The 20,017-nt window shown below is 44.8% G+C and overlaps 2 protein-coding genes and 2 long non-coding RNA genes across 4 annotated transcripts in view; 1 reads left to right on the top strand and 3 right to left on the bottom strand.

Annotated features, from left to right (window-relative positions):
* galnt9 (polypeptide N-acetylgalactosaminyltransferase 9) overlaps positions 1 to 7,840 on the top strand; it is a 58,812-nt gene extending 50,972 nt beyond the window's left edge. The window contains exons 9-11 of the mRNA XM_040195870.2: positions 1,492 to 1,587; positions 6,581 to 6,748; positions 6,869 to 7,840. Coding sequence (XP_040051804.1) covers positions 1,492 to 1,587; positions 6,581 to 6,748; positions 6,869 to 7,015 — 411 coding nt within the window. The 3' untranslated portion in view covers positions 7,016 to 7,840. The remainder of the gene's footprint in view (positions 1 to 1,491; positions 1,588 to 6,580; positions 6,749 to 6,868) is intronic.
* The window catches only part of LOC120830835 (uncharacterized), a 192,074-nt gene that overhangs the window by 922 nt on the left and 171,135 nt on the right, over positions 1 to 20,017 (bottom strand). The window lies entirely within an intron of this gene.
* Positions 9,925 to 12,111, bottom strand: LOC144386282 (uncharacterized). Its single transcript, XR_013451971.1, has 2 exons — positions 10,580 to 12,111; positions 9,925 to 10,507 (listed from the first exon to the last, which is right to left on the bottom strand). It is a non-coding gene; the product is annotated as an uncharacterized LOC144386282 (long non-coding RNA).
* LOC144386281 (uncharacterized) lies at positions 16,750 to 17,915 on the bottom strand. The gene is made up of 2 exons (XR_013451970.1): positions 17,405 to 17,915; positions 16,750 to 17,332 (listed from the first exon to the last, which is right to left on the bottom strand). It is a non-coding gene; the product is annotated as an uncharacterized LOC144386281 (long non-coding RNA).

Genomic DNA, 20,017 nt, shown 5'->3' with positions numbered 1-20,017 from the left:
ACCTGTTGATGACCCGCTGATATCTGTTGTAGTGTATAAAAAACAACAACAATGCAAGTAAGCGGTGCTTGAGCACAAACTGGTATGAAAAACAAAAATGGTTAATAATTCCCTATTGTAGAAGGTAAAGGTATCTAGTTGCTATAAGCAATGCAGCATAGTTTTTCATTCCAACTTGATTGTTTTGGGCTTGACTTATCACAGTGGGGGAAGGAAACAGGATTATGACAAGTTGAAGAATTGAACACACTCCAGAGACAGACACCGTTTTTTTTTAATATCCATTTCAACAATGGAAAACATTGGCAAATCAATGCGCTCTCCGAATGCAATGTCAGAATGCATCAAAATACACCTCTAGATTCATCAAAATTGTTTCTCCTGCCGCCTGTTTTGACTGATGCACGCAGCTAATGGATTCCTCAGCGCGGCCGCCACTTAAGTGGCAGTATTTCACATCGGTCGGCAGGCTTTGTGTTGCCACACGGCCGCCGCAGCAGAAGTAAGTCTCATCTGTCACTGAGCATCATCACAAGAGCCCGAGCACGCTGACCAGACCGATCGAGTGGAACCGTCCCTGACAACAGCACATGGCAAATGTGTCACAACCTGGAAATGAAGCCGTACGCATTCATATCACACAGAACCGAAGCTCATGCTCAAATGCACACCGCCATCTGGAAGCCTGGAGGAGAGGGAGAGACGGGCAGGGACTGGTCACAGCATGTTAATATCCTGCCAAGGCCGGGTCGTCACGTTGAGGTGATATAGGATTGTGTGAACAAGCTGAAGTGAATCTTATAGACGGGAGGTGGTGTAACTTGCTCAAAGGGGAAAGAGATTCACTGGTAATATACAAATACATTGATTTGCTTTCGGAATACATTTTGTGGCAAATGTAACCTGGCAGATCTTGACAAACACATTATTTAACACTGTGGCTCAATGTCAAGAACCATCTGACTTTTGGATTATGATTATTAATCGTTCATGCATCTGGAGTGGTCTGAACGTTTCATTCACGTCTGGCTCTACAACACAGCACCCTTCCTTACCTGTGACTCCTCTGCTTCGGCAAGAATACTTGATCTACCCCGCTTTTACATCATTTAACATGTTTAAGGAGTGACATAAGCCTCTCGAAGAAGACCATGAGTCAAGCCCATCAATGGAAAGTTCCACACAAGAAGCTGAATTTGTGAAGTCGTGCAAACTTTTCATCTTGTCAGCATTCATCTTTCATCTTGTCATTATAAGTTTAACGCAAATCCATCTATTAACATGATGATTCTGACACATTAATGAAAGGGCATATTTGACATTTGAACAAGCACATTTTCAACACTTTAAACTGTTCCCGAAGTCTAATCTTTACGGCAATGCACCTCTTACCCACCATACATAAGAGGCTTCTCTGTTGTATCTTTTCGACTTCATCCACAGACTCTAAAGAAATCGTATGCTACCTGGACCTTCTGTGTTGTCTTTCAGGTGAGGAACAGCAAAGCTAGCGGCTACTGCCTGGACCAGGGCTCTGAGGACGATGACAAAGCCATCCTGTACCCCTGCCATGGCATGTCCTCGCAGGTCAGACCAGCGTCAGAAATTGTTTGTGTATCCACGTTCACTTTTGTCTTCATTAATTCTTCATTGTCTGCTTTCTTTTTATGTTACGTTTGAAAAACTGTAAACACTCATTCTTAAATTTATGAATCAATTTATTCTCATCTTCCACACATCCACACTGACGCCTTTAAAGGAACAGCCAGGATACTCCAAAGACCCACAGTTAGGCAGATTATAAAATGATCTCCCAAATTGGAAATACAGTCAATTATAAATCGAAATATGCAAGCTACAAAATTGGAAAAGAGCCTGTCCGAGGATTTGATTAAGGCGCATACTTTAAAAAGTATTCTGGTTAAATAGTTCTAAACTATCAAAGATAAGTAGCAGGATGCTCATGTATGGAAAACACATTTTATGCTACCCGATAACATGTGAGCATGCTATGCTTATATAAGTTAAACAGTCAGTGTAGAGAGAATTGCCAATACATGCAATCTCGGAACAGCCGGTTACTAGCTGACGACTTTTAGGGGTTTTATTTGTTTGAAATTAGCTTTCCACTTGTGAAACGGTCAGCTTGTCTCTCAACTGCACCTCCAGTCTAGGACTGTATATCACCCTCAGTACACTCCTCCGCCAGTGGGTAGGCGACTATACAGTATAATAAAGGGATTCCAACCGGCCACTCTTAAAAGATATATATATATATAATGCATGTTTTAAACACCTCTGGATCTTAATGAATTATATTCAGAATCCTGAACATGGTGTGAAAGATGAAGTGCACTTATGGACGGCTTTGGGGTCCTAGTAAAAATAAAAGAAATCTGACTGCCTTAAGCACCCATTTACTTCCGATTATCCGGGGCTGCGTTGTGATTGCAAGCTTAGGCGGGTATTCCAGATGTCCCTCTCCCCAGTCACGTTTGTCCAGCTCTGGAGGATCCCAAGCATTTAAAGGCCAGATGAGATCAATAATCCCTCTGGCATGTGGTGGGTATACGTACAATGTAGTTTGACCAAAGACTATGTCCGTAAAAATGAATTTGAATATATTGGCATGACTAGAAAAGCTTTTTTAAATTTAATTGAAAGTGTTGTCATGGTCACCGTATTACATCAAATCAATTCTTGCACACACAAAACTGCTTCAAGTTACTGCTAGAAATTACTTTTGGATTATTTCACTGGTTTAAGGCCACTGGATAATGACAGTTTTGACTTCGATAGCATTCAGAGTACGATGCAAGGCCTCACCAACAGCTAAATCGGAGCTCTATCAGAAAACACCGCAGCACTCCCGAGTGGGGCTGCAGGTAGATATATGAATATGCAGGTCGATGCTGCTGGAGAAAAGAATGTGTGCTCAGTATGACCTTCACCCGAACAGATACCAGGACAAATGACACTGTGGGCGTAACATTGTTGTCTCTGATGTTGCGCAAAGACAAAATTACTATTCCTGACGACAAATCATGCAAATTCTATTCATGTATATTCCTTATATTTTCCACCTTTCAAAACTGCTTCTCTTGCTGGTGAGTGACATGTTCATTATCCGGCAGGGGAAAGGGTATTATAAGGAGGCCCACCAGCCTCTCCTCCTTTCCTCTACAGAAACCTCTTTGTATCATTAGATTATAGTAATGATCAACATTACTATAAGCGGGACAGAATCCGATTTGCTGATATAGAGGGAGTTTGCGTTGCTTTTTACCCTCCGTTTGCTTAGGCCTAAATATAATTGGCCAGAATAATTCTTCAGTCAGTGGAGGTCTAAATCATGGATAATGCCTCACCTTTGTCAAATAATGCAATGCGTCACTTTTAATATTGTAATGTATCCTTTACCAATATTTGGGTGGTGCTCCTGCCTTTGTGTGTTATTCCATTTCTAATGCTGGGAATTATAGTACTGTATGTGTAGCAGTGCAATAACAAGGAGAGACAGATAATAGAATAGTGAACACACTCTCAGCAGGTCACATCATTGGTCTCATGGACGAATTACTTAACTGGCCTGCAGAGCGAGAAGGCTCATGGACCCCAAGTGTCATGCAAATAACCGACTACAAAGACTCACAAAGCATTGCAAAGAGACACAACATTTTCAAAAAGAGACAAAGAAAACCCCACAGAGATGTGTAATGACTACAAAGAAATGCAAAACAATGGAAAAAAACAGATGATGGGGTGTTTTGAATGTCTGTGCCCCGGGGCCCACTGCGTCAGAGTCGCTCCTTGTTCATAGCTCTCAAACAACTCTGCCAGCTGTACAACGTGAGCATGATCACATTATGCCACATTTGATGTGATAAGCAGAGTTTGCGGCATAAATCATTTAAACATCAAAACAGGCTGAATAAAGACATATTATAAAACTTTTAACGAGGCTGGAACTGGAATAACGATCTCCCCGAATCTTGCCGTATACATACCCAGAGTGCTGATCCGTCTAATGTGTCTGAAGGTGTGTATTTTGTAGCAAAATCCAAGCTATGTACTTGGATGTGCATGGTGCTAATCATCCTCTGTACCGTTTAAACTGTGGGACAACTTAAAGCTTCGTTTAGAAATGGAACTCCCACGCCTGAATTTAATATCTTATGAAGAGAAAATGCGAGCCAAGCCCTTCTTAAAATGTGTGTTATAATCTGTGGCATAGACATACTTCTAACTTTCTGGTGGAGCAAGGTACGGGAAAGGTAGACTTTTTGGGATTACATCCAAAGGCAATCAACAAACACCCCGTCCTGTATTGACATTGTCACAGCGTGAGACCGTTAATGAGCTAATTAAGAAACTTGAGATTAGATTGACCTTCAGAAAGTGGCTGCAGAACTTCTGCAATGGCACAAAGGTAATGGAGCATCTAATTTTGCTGCATGAGTCACAGGTTAATTGGCTTAGCGGAATCATTTCCTTACATTAATTATTTGTTATGGTCCCATTTAAGATGTATTAGCATATAAACTGCTGCCAGACTGAGCTATAAAAGGTATTAGTAGGGATTCTATGAGGCTTGCCTTCTGCCCATAGTCATAGTTTACACCATAGATAAATCTGCTTAGAACGTTAACCTGTAACCCAGAAAGACCCAAGACCCAGCAATACAAAATTCCACAAAGAGGTTGTCATCCAAATGACCTTCATGCTTTCACCTGGAGAAGAACGGCACAAATTCACAGTAAAGTGTCTCGCAGTAGATTGAGTTTGAAATATGTTTATGTAATGTCTGACATTCCTTAGTCCAAAGCCTAAGCAGTCCAGCTCCAGTGAACTGTGAGTGACCTGGAAATTGCCTCTTCATTATATTCCTATTTGTTTGAAGTGACTCTTTAGGCCAGAACATTGGATTAAAACCACCTGCATTCTCTCTTTTTCCAAGGAGCGACACCCACGCAGGCCCCTCACTCCAGCTCCAGTTCCTCCATCGATGCTTCTAAATCCTCCATTCAGACAAAGCTGTATCAAATTTTAACATGCTGAAAATTTACTTCAACAGGATTTGAAGACAATAGTAGCTTTTGCAGTGGATTACATTTTTGAACTGAATTTCTTTTAAAGGTTTTTGGGGAGGATAGTCCTAAGGACCTGATACAAAGGGTCAAAAACATGCTTACGATTGATTAAATTATCCATCAATGAAATTTTCTTTTAAAGATTTTTTTAAAATTTTGCCATTGGACAGAAAGGCACATGTCAGCATTTAGAAATACTTTAGCTTCTTCAGTTTGTTTTCAGTGGCATTGTGTCACACTCTTCCATAGAGTTACGGTGAGAATAACATTGATACCCCGAGCCTTTGTAGAAGACAGTGCGTGTGTGTGTGTGTGTGTGTGTGTGTGTGTGTGTGTGTGTGATTCAGTCATGTATGGCTGTTCCCCTTGAGGCAGAGCTGCTGTTGTGCCCAGGACCTCACTATCTTCGGCATAATTTTTTTCCTGCCATAAATAATAGATGCTATCTCTACTGTATCCTTACGTAACCGATACGTATCACCACAGAGCCTTTTATGTGCGGAATAAAACAGCCAGGGTCTGTGTCTGAGGAAATATTGGGGCAGCTGATCACTGTTGATTCATTGCACTTCTGTACACTGAGATATTCTACAACACCACATGCAATGTGTCCTGTGTTTTATGTATGGATTTTTCCCAGTCAAAAAATAAAATGTGCAATATTTGTTTTTATTTGCACTTCGCACAAAGAAGTAAGGCACTTCTCTCCCAACTTGTCAAACACTGACCCTTTGTCAGTTCCCCTACACTTAACACTATGAAGCTTTAGGTCAGGAACACTGTTTCTGTTTCCGCTCGGTACATACAGAGTCCCTATTCAAAATAAACGTTGTATTAATAATAGGGCTGTCAATAGATTTAAAAAAAAATTAATCGCACATTTTGAAAATCATTCATTGTTTTTCTTCTCGAGACTAAATATTACACGTAATGAGTAATCACTTTAGAAAGTGCGTATTTTAGAAACTGTTGTATCGTATTTCAAACAGAAACCATTTGACCATCTCCAAGGCAGAATTCCACCAGGTGTTTGCGCCTCTGTTTGTTTTGCTTCAGATACAAAAATCTCTCTCTATCTTCAGCTACCGACTCGCTCTCTCCATCTAACTGACTGCAGCTAGCGCCGGTTTTTGTTTCCGGGGTCACAGGGGTCCTTCCGGCACATCGGAAGTAAACAATGCTGCGTTAACTGCGTTAAAATCTTTTATCGCATTAATCTCGGCCACATCCATCGCATTTCAGATCGACGAGTTCATTTTGACAGGCCTATTTAGTAATAACATATATTAATAATAAAAGATATAAAGTGCAGAACTACAAAACACGGACCCCCCATCTCATTGAAAGCCGTTTTCGGCCTGTGCTCTCCATGGGTGTTAATGTGCTCCCTATAAAGCCTCTAACAAGTCATGTGTTTTGTGTTTGGCTTTGATTGATGCCGCTGTGAGTGAGTCCAGCAGTGTGACACATTGGTTTTCTCTACGTTGCAGCTTGCCCGCTACGCAACTGAGGGGCTACTCCAGCTAGGACCCCTGGGGTCGACCACCTTCCTGCCTGACACAAAATGCCTCGTTGATGATGGCAGAGGACGCACTCCCAGACTGAAAAAATGTGACACTGTTTCAAGGGTGTCCCAGAGGCTTTGGGACTTTACACAGGTGAATAGAATGTGAACTTATAACCTTATGTTTGGTACTGTAACAATAGGCATTTAACGTGAGTTCTAATGATGCGGTTATTGCGCGTGTTTGGTCATACTCCTGTGTTTTCTGTTGCAGAATGGCCCAATCATAAGCAGGGACACCGGACGGTGTTTGGAGGTTGAAATGTCCAAGGATGCCAACTTTGGCCTCCGCCTGGTGGTCCAGAGATGCTCTGGTCAGAAGTGGATGATACGAAACTGGATTAAGCACCCCAGGCATTGAAGCGAGAGAACAACCTCTGACACAGTTCGGACAGTGTTTCAAGTCGCAGTTGGGTCTGAAAATGTGGACAGTTCCGAGATGAGACTAATGGAGCTGGTGTGTGGTGTTTCATGCTATGGAGACTTGGCAGCGCACTGAGCTGCCCTCCGGCCACAGAGCTTTCCAACGTTAAATCTAGAAGAACAATCGGATCAATTAATGTGTTGCACTGAGCTGCGTGTCGTCAGAGACCTTATGGCGAGTTGGATTGTTTGAAATGGCTCACATTTCTGACATTCAGATCCATGTACAGAACTAAGTAACAAAACAGTGCAGTGCACAGTGCATTCCCTCAAGGTGGTTCGACATCGTAGTAAATCTTTTTTTTTATATGATAAAACTATGTGAAAAAAAAACATCTGAGCTTGTGAAAAGTTGTGGTTTTCAATTGCCACATCGAAGTGAATGTTTTGGGCTTTGATTTAGAAAATTGCTTTGGACACATTGTGCTGCGTTGGCAAGACATGTAACAGGCTTCAAAGGGGCTGCCCATCACCTGGTGGGGGGGTATTTCACCTGCTCTCACACAAACCACTACAGGTCTTTGTTTCTTTGGACTGCATTGTTCACAGAGGACAGGCGCAATCATGTGCCTTTTTCCCTCATTTTCTGTTAAATATGACCGGGTAATGCCAGTGGCGGAAGAATGTACAAAATAATTTGAAAATTCTTAATATATAAAACAATGTATAAAGCAGTCTAATGATAGTAATATATTGTAAAAAGTGAATAATTGATATTCGTCCTCTGATAAAAATTAGGATAATAAAATAATTTTTATGACGAGCCACTTCTCCTTCTTTGTCTTTTACATCACTTCTGTCAACAATTCAACGAACTAAGTGTAAACCTTCTTTGTCCATTTTCCTTTTTTTCTATATATATATATATATATATATATATATATACCTGCTGAAAGCACTCACCACATGTGCTGCATTCACAGGAGGCTGCCTCGTGTGTCCAAATATTTTCTTCCATAAGCTCAGATACACTGAGCAATGGGAAGTGAAAAGTCCTTTTTCTTCAGGGTTAGCCATGCTTTTAAACCTGCATGTTCCAAAGGCCTATTCTAATTTGATTTCCAGCTGGTTTACCCTGAGAGATTGCCTTTACTTGCCATAATGTCATGCTTCTTTGCCTCTGATCAATTCATAAGTGATACATCATCTGTATGTCCTCTAAGCGAATACCACTTCATCCTCCAGGGTAATATCTCATTCTGGTGTCAGACAAGGTTTACAAACACACTGCCAGTGCAATTTCTCACGGACCCCATATGAGAAGATAACCTGAGCCAAAAAATGATTGTTAGAATGGGTGGATTCAGTGGCTTGACTGCAGAGCCAATCCACAACCAGCTCCAAAAAAAGTCTGGTGCAGATGGCCGGTAATTTGAAGTAAGCGTTAGGGATCAAGTATGTTACCAATGCTTATTTTCCCTCAGATTGGATGATAGAGTGATGGTGAGTGATAGTGGAGGGTGAGGAGGGTGTATTTGAGAAGGATCTACTGGAAGTAAGTAGTGCTGGAGATGCGGAGGGGGGACATCCGTCTCATGTGAATGGGCCCTTTTTTTCTACCTTATTCCTCATCCCGACGACATTCTTTTTTAGACCTCGCAAAATGCAGCACTTAATGTAAAACGAATCCGCAGCTAATTTCCTGGACCGCCAGGGCTGTTTGCACATATATGCATGACCATGAGAGAGCCAGGATAGCAATCTGAGCACAATTACTTCCCAGAGTGCACGGTGACCTGGACAGATGATCGACTCAATGAGTGCAGAGGTTTTAATGACACAAGTTTAATTATTAGTTTGAATTGTCTCTCAGTAACCCTCAATGCCCAGTCCTGCTCGTTACATTTTGCTGTGTCCATTCCTGTTATTATCAGTATATAGTAGGATAAAAAGAACTACAATCCATAGACTGTAGTCATAATTATTGCATGCAGTGACACTCAATTATACACACAAATACAAAATCAGTGTCTGATTTACAAGGCACCCTTTAGCATCTGATTAAGACTTGTAATTGTAATTTTTCAAATCCCAACTAAGTAGTTTTCATGCATAGACCTAACCACTTCACAACGTTATTCGTGTTACATTGTACACCGTGAATGATTTATGATTCCTGTTAACCATGAGGAAAACCTGAGTATTGAAAGAGAGAAATCTGTGCCAGAAAAGCTCTCAGCGCTCAGAAAAGAGCTGCTAACGAGACGCTAGACAGCTAACAGCAAGATCAAACATCTCACAGTTTACCTTTTTGTCGCGCTTTCGGATCATGGTGCAATTTCCTCATCAACAATAATTGTTTTATTCTATCAATACTGGGAACGGCTGATGGAGATTCCATAAAATGATGATGTGCACCACGGGATGAGAGAGTGAAGAGAGCGGGTACGTGCCTGAACAGCTTGTGGATCTTATAATGAGATCTCCAGAGATCAGCATCACAGTAGCTCCAAGATACAATTAGGCCCCGCGTTGCTCAGAGATCTGAGATCGAAGTGTACAGGCAGCACTGAGGTGGTGTGTGGCCACGTGTGTGTGTGTGTGTAGGTGTGTGTGTGTGTGTGCGCATGTCCTGGTATTTTTAAGATTCAAGCGATGCAACAAATAATAGACCATCTTCAAAGGAAAAAACTACACACACAATAACCTGTTCCTGTGCAGGGACCATATGATGGGCACTTATATGTTTTACGTTGTGTAGCAATGTCGGGAGGACGACCAAATAATCTTAATTAATATACGAGCAACGCCACCGTGGGAATTTCACCCCCGGAATTAATGACATGGAGCACCTAATTATGGTCAGCAACAGGACACAGATTCGAACAACACCGGCACTAGACGTGATTCCATTATACAAAATTATACGTTTATTTATGAGTACATCGTTCTTAAAAGACAGTCTCGAGACTAGTGATATGGTCTATAAATTGATACACGATTAGACCAAAACAATGAAAAATGCTTAAAAGTCATCCATGTTACAAAAAGAAATAAATCAAACCAGGAAAAGGGGACAGAAGACTGAGGGCTCGCTGGCAGAGATGACTTCTGAGAAAAAGGTGGGGGTGGACGGTCCCTAATGTCACAGCAAAGAAAACCAAACAAAATAAAAGAAAACCACACAGCTGAATATATGATGAAGTAATATCAATCAAACGAAGGGGACCGCCACCACCAGGCTCAGTCAACCACTCTTACCAGCAGCCCAAGAAACTCCTGTTCCTTAAATAAAGAAAGAAAACAATTAATAAACACAAAATATCGGCCACGGGGCCCACACACTCAAACAAAAACAAAGAAAAGAATGATTAATTCACAAAACGAGTTCAGACAGAACAGCAGTGGAGGGGGTTTCCGCAATATCTTGTGGGGCTTGCCTCCGCAGGTGATCCGCTGGTCAGCCGTGCATCAGGCCAGTGCCGCTTGGCTGCAAATTAACACATCGCTTAAAACAGCTGGCCAGAGCAACTGCAATCACAGTACAGATGAGACAGCCTACCGTCGGAATATGGTGTCACACTTGAATACACCAGGCTGGAGAACCACGCTCTTTCAAGCCAACTCAGCCGACAAGCTGGTGAGTACCGTTGATGGCACAGAATGGGAAGTTGCCACACCAGCTTCCTGCAGGCACGCTCCCTCAGCCGCAACCTCCAAACCACGGCTGACTATGCAGACAGGCGCATCAGCTACCACCAAACAATGCCCAACAAATGATATTACCCTAACTTACCCAAAGCCCACGAATGCCACGACCAGGTGAGTCTCACAGGAGCCCCCAAGCAACCATTATACCCCCGAGAAGCGGAGAGGAAGACCCACCACAGGTAGGTGTACTGAAACATATACTCTCCAGGGGAGAGCCCCGCCCTGTGATCACAACGACGGGGAATAATTGTTTGCAGCTGGGTATCCCACCGTGATTGGAGGTGCATAGGTGGCAAGCCACCTGAGTTAGACCAACCCACTAGACAGGTAAATTGAAGTGGACTGAGCCACTCTGTCACATTTACCCCCAGCTTTTGCATCGTCGCCCCGGCGATGAACCTACGGGACGGGGGGGGGAAAGGTCTAGAGGTTAACACCAAGGCCGATGGAAGGCCACCTGAACATTGGACACAGCCCTCGGCAGTTCAACAGGGTTATTGTCAAAGCAACCAGCAGGCCGTGGAAGATGATGGACGTTAGGGTGCCTGCCAGCAGTGGACCGACCAGTCCGACGAACAGCGGGTTGACAGACACCGACCGGTTCTGATGGAGATGGACAAGTAACTAGTGTGTCGGCCGGGCCCTTTGCCAGAGGCGCATCAAGGACAGGCAAGTCCTTTGCCACAGCGGGTCCCCTAGTAGTTGGGTAGCCGGTTCCAGTGGTTTCAGAGACCATGACCCACAGATCATCATCGCTGGAGGAGTTACCCTCCGTTACTGTTGGTAACGGTGGTGAAGGAACGGGAAGGGCCACCGTAGCAGGCCCCACTTGAGCCTTCAACATGTTGCGGTGCACATTCCTCAATCTCTCCAAATTGTCTACCGGTGCAATAGTATACACCGGACCCTCGCCATGAGGCGCTCTAAGCACCTGATATACCACAGAACTCCAAATGTTGTGGATTTTATGACGGCCCCTGACACCGTTGTCTCTCATATAGACAAGCTGTCCCACCCGCAATGGTTCATCATGGACCCGCTGGTCATACCGCTCCTTGCGGCGACCAGCCGCTGCCAACAGACGATCATGCGCCCCCTCAAAAGCCATTCTAAGTCTGGCCTGATGCTCGACCACCCAATCCTGTACTTTCCCGGGTACAGGGTCGCGGACCCGACCCAACAAAAAGTCAACAGGAAGCCCAGGGTCGCGGCCGAACATCAGGAAGAACGGAGATTCCCCTGTTACCTGGTGGGGCGTGGTGTTATAACAGAACAGGACCTGCGGAAGACATGACGTCCAGTCATGCTTTCGTGAAACTGGAAGCGTGCGCAGGAGGTTGTGTAGGGTTCGATTGAACCGCTCACACTGTCCGTTCCCTGCAGGATGGTATGAGGTAGTGCGGGATTTCTCCACCCCATACAAACAACAAAGTTGCCGTATCAAGGCACTCTCAAAACTGCGGCCTTGGTCGGAGTGGATGCGGCTCGGTACCCCAAACTTAAAAAACCATTCGTTCAACAAGACTTGAGCCGCGGTGGAAGCACGCTGATCCCGAGTTGGGACAGCCACTGTGTACTTACTGAACACGTCAGTCATTACGAGGACATTTTCCATGCCAGTGCTGGAAGACTCCAAGATCGTGAAGTCCATGGCAACAATCTGGTTTGGACGGGCTGCCAACAGGTGCCCCATAAAGCTGTGAATGACTGGTCCAGAATCCTTTGCGACCTGACACCGCTCACATTCTTGGACCCACTGCTTTATGTCCGAGCACATCCCTGGCCAGTAGCACCGTTCTCGAACCAATTCAGTTGTTCGATCGATTCCTTGATGTCCGTGCGCTTGGTGGAGCTGCCTCAGTGTCTCCTGCTTTAGACAAGCTGGCAAGATCAGCTGGAGGTTCTCTTCTCCACCATTTGATCGGAACACTCTGCGGTACAGAATACCATCTGTCTCAACCAGGCGGTCCCACTGTCGCAACAATGCCAAGGCTGGCTTGGACAACTCTCGCCTTTCCTCCAGGGTCGGTGGAACCTGCCGCCTCCAAAAAACCATAACCTCCTCTAAGAGGGGATCACCATTCTGCATCGCATGAATGTCCACACACGAGTAGGACGGAAGAGCAGATATCACCGCCTGAGATGCTGAGGGTAGCGAGTCCGAATGAGTAGCTTGCTGAAGTACAGCTGGGACTGATGTGCCTGGTAGAGCCTGTTCAAATAAGCCATGGTCCGAAACGTACTGCCGAGAAAGTGCATCAGCATTTCTATTGCTCCGGCCAGATCGATATTTAATTTCAAAATTGAAAGCAGCCAGTTGTGCAGCCCACCGATGTTCTGTGGCCCCCAATTTGGCAGATTGCAGGTGACTTAACGGGTTGTTATCAGTGAAGATAACACACTTGTGGCCCAACAGGTATTCCCGAAACTTCTCGGTCATAGCCCATTTCAGGGCGAGAAACTCCAATTTCATTGAACTATAATTGTCCATATTTCTTTCAGTGGGCCGAAGGCCTCGACTGGCATAGGCCACTGGCCTAATGCTACCTTCTTGCTCTTGGGACAGGACAGCCCCTAGGCCATTGTGACTTGCGTCAATCTCCAGAATAAAAGGGCAAGAAAAGTCTGCATATGCCAAAACTGGGGCTGAAACCAACTTGGCCTTCAAAGCCTCAAAGCTCTCATCACACAGAGATGTCCATTCCGAACCAAGATCTTGTTTCTGGCGTCGTTTGGACTTGGTACCCGCTTTTTCTGCCACTAGCTTATGAAGAGGGGCTGCCAACTGGGCAAATCCCTCTACAAAGCGTCTGTAATAGCTTGCAAACCCCAGAAAAGAACGCAGCTCTGAAACATGGCGGGGACGCTGCCACTTAGAAACTGCCTCAATCTTTGTCGGGTCGGTGGAAACACCATTCGCCGAAATAACATGCCCAAGATAGCGAACTTCTTTCTGAAAGAATGAGCACTTCCCCAAATTGACCTTTAATCCTTCCTTCTGTAGGCGACTCAAAACAACGTCCAGACGTTGGAGATGTTGAGTGAAGGAAGACGAGAACACAACAATGTCGTCGAGATATAAGAGAAGGGACTGGCAATGTTGAGCTCCGAACATCCTCTGCATTAGCCGTTGAAATGTACTTGGGGCGTTACACAGCCCAAAAGGCATCCGGTTCCATTCAAAAAGGCCAAAGGGTGTGCAGAAGGCCGTTTTAGGCTTATCCTGTTCCGCCACTGGAACTTGGTTATACCCACTGGCCAAATCCAAAGTTGAGAACCAACAGGCACCAGAGAGGGCATCAAGACTCTCCTCTATACGAGGGAGGGGAAAAGCATCCTTCCTGGTCTTACTATTAAGGAGCCGGTAGTCCACGCACAGGCGTAGACTGCCATCCTTTTTCCTAACCAGAACAATAGGTGAAGCATAGGGGCTGCTGCTCTCCTTAATCACCTTGGCCTCCAGAAGTTGATTAATATGGGCCTTTGCCTCCTCATACTCCGATGGAGGGATGCGCCTGTATCGTTGTCGCACCGGGACATCGTCAAGCAATGGTATGTTATGAGAAATAAGCTCGGTGCACCCCAAGTCACCCACATGTGCCGAAAAGACAGAGCTATACTGGCGCAGAAGGTGCCGAGCATCAACTTCGTCTTGGTCAACCAAAGCTGTTAAGTCTACCTCCTCTATACCACTCTGCACAGGGCCACCAGCCGTGCAAGAGGAAACTGTAGCCATGGTTGATCTCACTTCAGTAACCCCAGTGGGTAAACTGACTACTTTGGCACTACCAAGACTGCCCAGTGTGGTGCGTGGGTAGAGGAGGACTTCAGTAGTCCCTACGTTAACTACAGGGATGTACACTGTACCTCGGACAACTTTGATAAGGCAGGGGGATGCAAGGAGCCCTGCCGGAAGCCCAGATGCCCTGGGCTCAAATAGCACCACTGGACTGGAGGGCTGTTCTGGACAGGTGCTCGCGATGAACTGCATGACCCCACCAGGCAGGCGTACTGCCTGTGGGCCTCGAACTCTCACCATTCCAGAGAGGTCCCTGGATTGTTGGGTGGTTGACTGGTGGCATTGCTGTAGGGCTTCAAGAACTGAATCAGGGGCCTGGTTAACTACCGGCAACGTGAACAGCCCAGTGCCATGTGCTCCAAAGAGCTCTTGGTAACAGCGTCGGATGACGTTCATCCCCAGGATTCCGGGGACTGAAGACGACCCCCCAGGAGGGTCTCGCACCACCAGTATCCCACAACCCTGAAACACCTGGTCACACAACGTCACATCCAGCTCAAGATAGCCGATGTATGGAATTGCCAAGCCATTGGCCGCTCGAAGTTGAAGCCAATGACAAGATTGTAGGCGCTCCTGGCCCCAAGATAAAAAATGCGCCAAAAAGAAACTCTCTATTATAGTGGATACCATGGATCCAGTATCCACCAAGCATGGGACCTTAATGCCTCCCATCAAAAGATTGAGTTGGGGACAAGATGACACTAGTTTACCCACGGCCTCTCCCGTTGAGTCGATTGACTCCCCACCTGAGCTGTGACTCGTGAACTCAGAGGGTTTCAGTTTTCCGAATGGGAAGCAGGAGCGGAAGGTCTTGGCATACTTGTACTTAAACCAAGTGCCGAACCAGCATGAGCGGGAGCTTGTCGGCTAGGACACTCCCTGGCAAAATGGCCTGGCCGCTGACACCTACGACATATTACAGGGCCCGTACGACGAGGGTGAGGCGGAAAAGAGGAAGTCTGCAGGGAGGCCACCGTCTGGGTGAGCTGGTTGAGTTGTTGCTGCTGTTGTTTCAACAGTTCCTTCAGCTCTCCCAATTCTGAGCTTGTTGCAGGAACCAGCGGTAGACGAGGACTACTCTGTACTCCATACTGTAGACCGTACACGGCTGGAAGAGAATGACTTCGCTCTCTAACGCCACCTGGGAGTCCCTCTCGTTCCCAGCGGATAGCTTCTGCACGCACTTCTATCAGGGTGACGTACGGCTGACGACGGACCAACTGTTTCAGTTCCCTACGAAGGGCCCCGTCAAGGACATGTTTCACAAATTGGTCTCGAAGAAGAACGGCCGAATTAAGCAGACCATCAGGTGCCCGCTGCTTAACCTGCTCCATCAGGGCCATCAGGGCCAAGGAGAACTCCTGCAAGGTTTCTCCTTGCTGTTGTGTCCTAGCGAAGAAGGCTTGCTGTAAAACTATATATGACCGAGTGCAACCATACAATTCTCTCAGGACGGCAAGAATCTGGACCGGGTCCGCTTGTTCAGTGCTAGTACGATATTTGATCTCGTTCCTTGCCTCTCCCTCTAAATGATCAAATATGAAGTGGGCCTGATCAGCAGCTGTCAAGCGGCGAGTGCGCATGCAGGCTTGAATTTCCTCTGCCCAGTCATCCACACCTACACCGGTTTTTCCATTAAATATTGGACACCGCCGGTCTCGTGGCACCACGACCAGTCGCTCGGTTATGGTAGCACTAGTCTCGGCTAAGGGAGCACCACTCACCGGAGCTGAAAGGGTTGGTGTGATTGAGCCTGGGCCAGCCTGCGAAGCATCCGTTTCCCGGCGCAGCTGCTCATTGTCTGCCTTCAGCTGTATAACAAGGTCTCTGAGCTGTTGCAGTTCCTCTTCCATGGTACCAGAGAGGGACAGGAGCAGAACCTGCTAGGCAAATTTTAGAAATCCAATAGTTAAGCCAAATTAATCCACTGCTGTTCTGTCTCTACAACCACTCACACAAATAACAAAAAAAATAATAATAATAATAAAAATGATAATATATATATTTATTTACAACAAAAAAAGGAATACACGTCCGGCTCAAAATGTTGTCCTGCCAGCAACGCCAAGTTTGTAGCAATGTCGGGAGGACGACCAAATAATCTTAATTAATATACGAGCAACGCCACCGTGGGAATTTCACCCCCGGAATTAATGACATGGAGCACCTAATTATGGTCAGCAACAGGACACAGATTCGAACAACACCGGCACTAGACGTGATTCCATTATACAAAATTATACGTTTATTTATGAGTACATCGTTCTTAAAAGACAGTCTCGAGACTAGTGATATGGTCTATAAATTGATACACGATTAGACCAAAACAATGAAAAATGCTTAAAAGTCATCCATGTTACAAAAAGAAATAAATCAAACCAGGAAAAGGGGACAGAAGACTGAGGGCTCGCTGGCAGAGATGACTTCTGAGAAAAAGGTGGGGGTGGACGGTCCCTAATGTCACAGCAAAGAAAACCAAACAAAATAAAAGAAAACCACACAGCTGAATATATGATGAAGTAATATCAATCAAACGAAGGGGACCGCCACCACCAGGCTCAGTCAACCACTCTTACCAGCAGCCCAAGAAACTCCTGTTCCTTAAATAAAGAAAGAAAACAATTAATAAACACAAAATATCGGCCACGGGGCCCACACACTCAAACAAAAACAAAGAAAAGAATGATTAATTCACAAAACGAGTTCAGACAGAACAGCAGTGGAGGGGGTTTCCGCAATATCTTGTGGGGCTTGCCTCCGCAGGTGATCCGCTGGTCAGCCGTGCATCAGGCCAGTGCCGCTTGGCTGCAAATTAACACATCGCTTAAAACAGCTGGCCAGAGCAACTGCAATCACAGTACAGATGAGACAGCCTACCGTCGGAATATGGTGTCACACTTGAATACACCAGGCTGGAGAACCACGCTCTTTCAAGCCAACTCAGCCGACAAGCTGGTGAGTACCGTTGATGGCACAGAATGGGAAGTTGCCACACCAGCTTCCTGCAGGCACGCTCCCTCAGCCGCAACCTCCAAACCACGGCTGACTATGCAGACAGGCGCATCAGCTACCACCAAACAATGCCCAACAAATGATATTACCCTAACTTACCCAAAGCCCACGAATGCCACGACCAGGTGAGTCTCACAGGAGCCCCCAAGCAACCATTATACCCCCGAGAAGCGGAGAGGAAGACCCACCACAGGTAGGTGTACTGAAACATATACTCTCCAGGGGAGAGCCCCGCCCTGTGATCACAACGACGGGGAATAATTGTTTGCAGCTGGGTATCCCACCGTGATTGGAGGTGCATAGGTGGCAAGCCACCTGAGTTAGACCAACCCACTAGACAGGTAAATTGAAGTGGACTGAGCCACTCTGTCACAGTTGCATTTTAAACTTTTTCTGTTAGTTTGGTTTTGATAATATTTTGGAGCTTTGGACAATTTATACATTTTGTGCAGTCCAGTAAAAGGTTTTCTAACTTATTTTTTGAGTCTCGGCTAGTATCAGGCAGTAGTTTCTAAAGGCTGCAAGTCAAGGTACATGTTTGTGCAGATAACACTATTTTATTAGTTCTCTTAAATCTAGCCATCGGAAAGGTCTGCTTTTGTCCAATCCACAATTTGGTCTAGGCTTGATAATGATAATATGTGTATATGCTTGCTTCTCCCTCCACCTTGAACATCTTAACCCCGTACATCACGGTGCGCTTCGCTTCATTACAGGTGATACATTTCTCACTCAGCATTGCATCTTCTATAAGAGAGGTAGATGGTTTCCTTGAAAAACAGAGGGCAGGAGTATTGTATGTAGTTTACTTCAAAAAATGCCCACTTTAAAGAAACTAGAAACAGAGAGGTTGTTCAATCTACAGTTTCACCACTGAATTCCACCTAATCCTACACACGCTGCTTTAATCTGAACGTACGCGTAGAACATCTGTATGTACACAGGACCCTATTTAACAAGAGACCCTTGATGTCGGTGGCACTACCAGTTTACATAAAGGATTGAAATAAAATGTTGATTACTCCACTTTCTGTGGCTTGTCAGATCTGTCTCTCTATTGGCAAAGCTTTAGGCTTGTTTGAAAATCTGAAGAGGATCCAGTCCCTCAACAAGGTCTTTGGCCAATTCATTTAAATTGTAGCATTTTTTAATTGGCCAAACCAACTCATCTGAGAAGGGAAATCCCTCTGGGTGTAAAAAAATTTAGTCGGAAGAGGCTTTCATTTGGAAAATGACCAGAGAGACACGTTTGTCTGTTTTGTGGGCTTACATTTACTGCAAGAAAGTTATCTGCAGCGACAATGTCAACCGAACTGGAGGACGTTCTTGCTTTTATCATGACTGTATTACTATATGAAGTTCTGTTTGCATATACAAGCATAAATTACATTCAGGGGTGTCTACCCTAAAAAGAACTTTAGAGGACAGGAGACAATTCATCGTCATTGATAGAACCAGCTGGTTCTGTCAATGATCTATCTATCAATACCGGTTTCTGGTAATGAGCCGCAACTATGTTCTGACTAACTCAAAATAGCTGGAGCCCCAAAAATGATTAAAAAGTGAAAGAATATTCATTTCAAATTTGGGTGGGGAAACTCGTGATTTTATATCAATCCTAATGTCTTTTCCCACTGGATGTGTAAATGAAAGGTGTTGTGTTTATCTGTCAGGAAAGAATGAAAAAACAAAATGAGACTGTTCTGAATTTTAAATCAGAATTTGATTTTCTGAGTGACGGAGGTTAAGATGTGGTTAAGACAATCCAAGGACAGTTTCAAGTTGCATCCTGATTGATAGATACTTGTGGAGTCTAGGCTGTGTTCTGCAGACCGCACACCGTTTTGGGAAGTATAGCACAGCTAGAGTCAATAATGATCAAGTAACGCAGTCAGAGGTTCGGTGTTGAGGATTATCGGGATTGTTGTTCAAATTGCCTGAACCCTAGTTATGTGCTTTTCTGTTTGTGGTTTTATCAGTAAGTAATAAGTATTTCCACGTAAACAGATCCTATTTAAAGGCTATTCAGGGTTGGCTGTGGATGTTTGCCAAATGCACTGCCAGCAGAAAAGAGCAAAAGCCAACATGTCATTCTAACCATGTGTGAATGTCTGAACCATGATTAACATCATGCAGCCAACCAGGTAATGAACACATGTCCAGGGCAGGTTGGTAGTTGGACTTGTTTGGAGCTTTTTGTGTCAAAGCAACCTCATACTTAAAAAAACAGAGGTTATCTGGATGTTGAGATTGAAATGGTTTATTATTTTCTTAACTTTGTAAGCAGCTAGTATTGTTAACTAATTTGACCAGGTTATTCGGTTTGTTTGTTGTTTTTATTAGTCGTACCAAAGAATATTATTTTGTCAAGACTAGTAGACTCCCCAAATCATAACTTTCCTCAAATTAGCAAAAACTGTACACATTTCAACATTTCAAGCAATTGTGTAATTCTGTCACAAATACAGACCCCGTACG

Source organism: Gasterosteus aculeatus, chromosome 13, assembly GCF_964276395.1.
Source record: "Gasterosteus aculeatus chromosome 13, fGasAcu3.hap1.1, whole genome shotgun sequence".
Classification (NCBI taxonomy): domain Eukaryota; kingdom Metazoa; phylum Chordata; class Actinopteri; order Perciformes; family Gasterosteidae; genus Gasterosteus; species Gasterosteus aculeatus.
The sequence above is the reverse complement of the archived record's forward strand: the minus strand, read 5'-3'. Positions and strand labels throughout refer to the sequence as shown.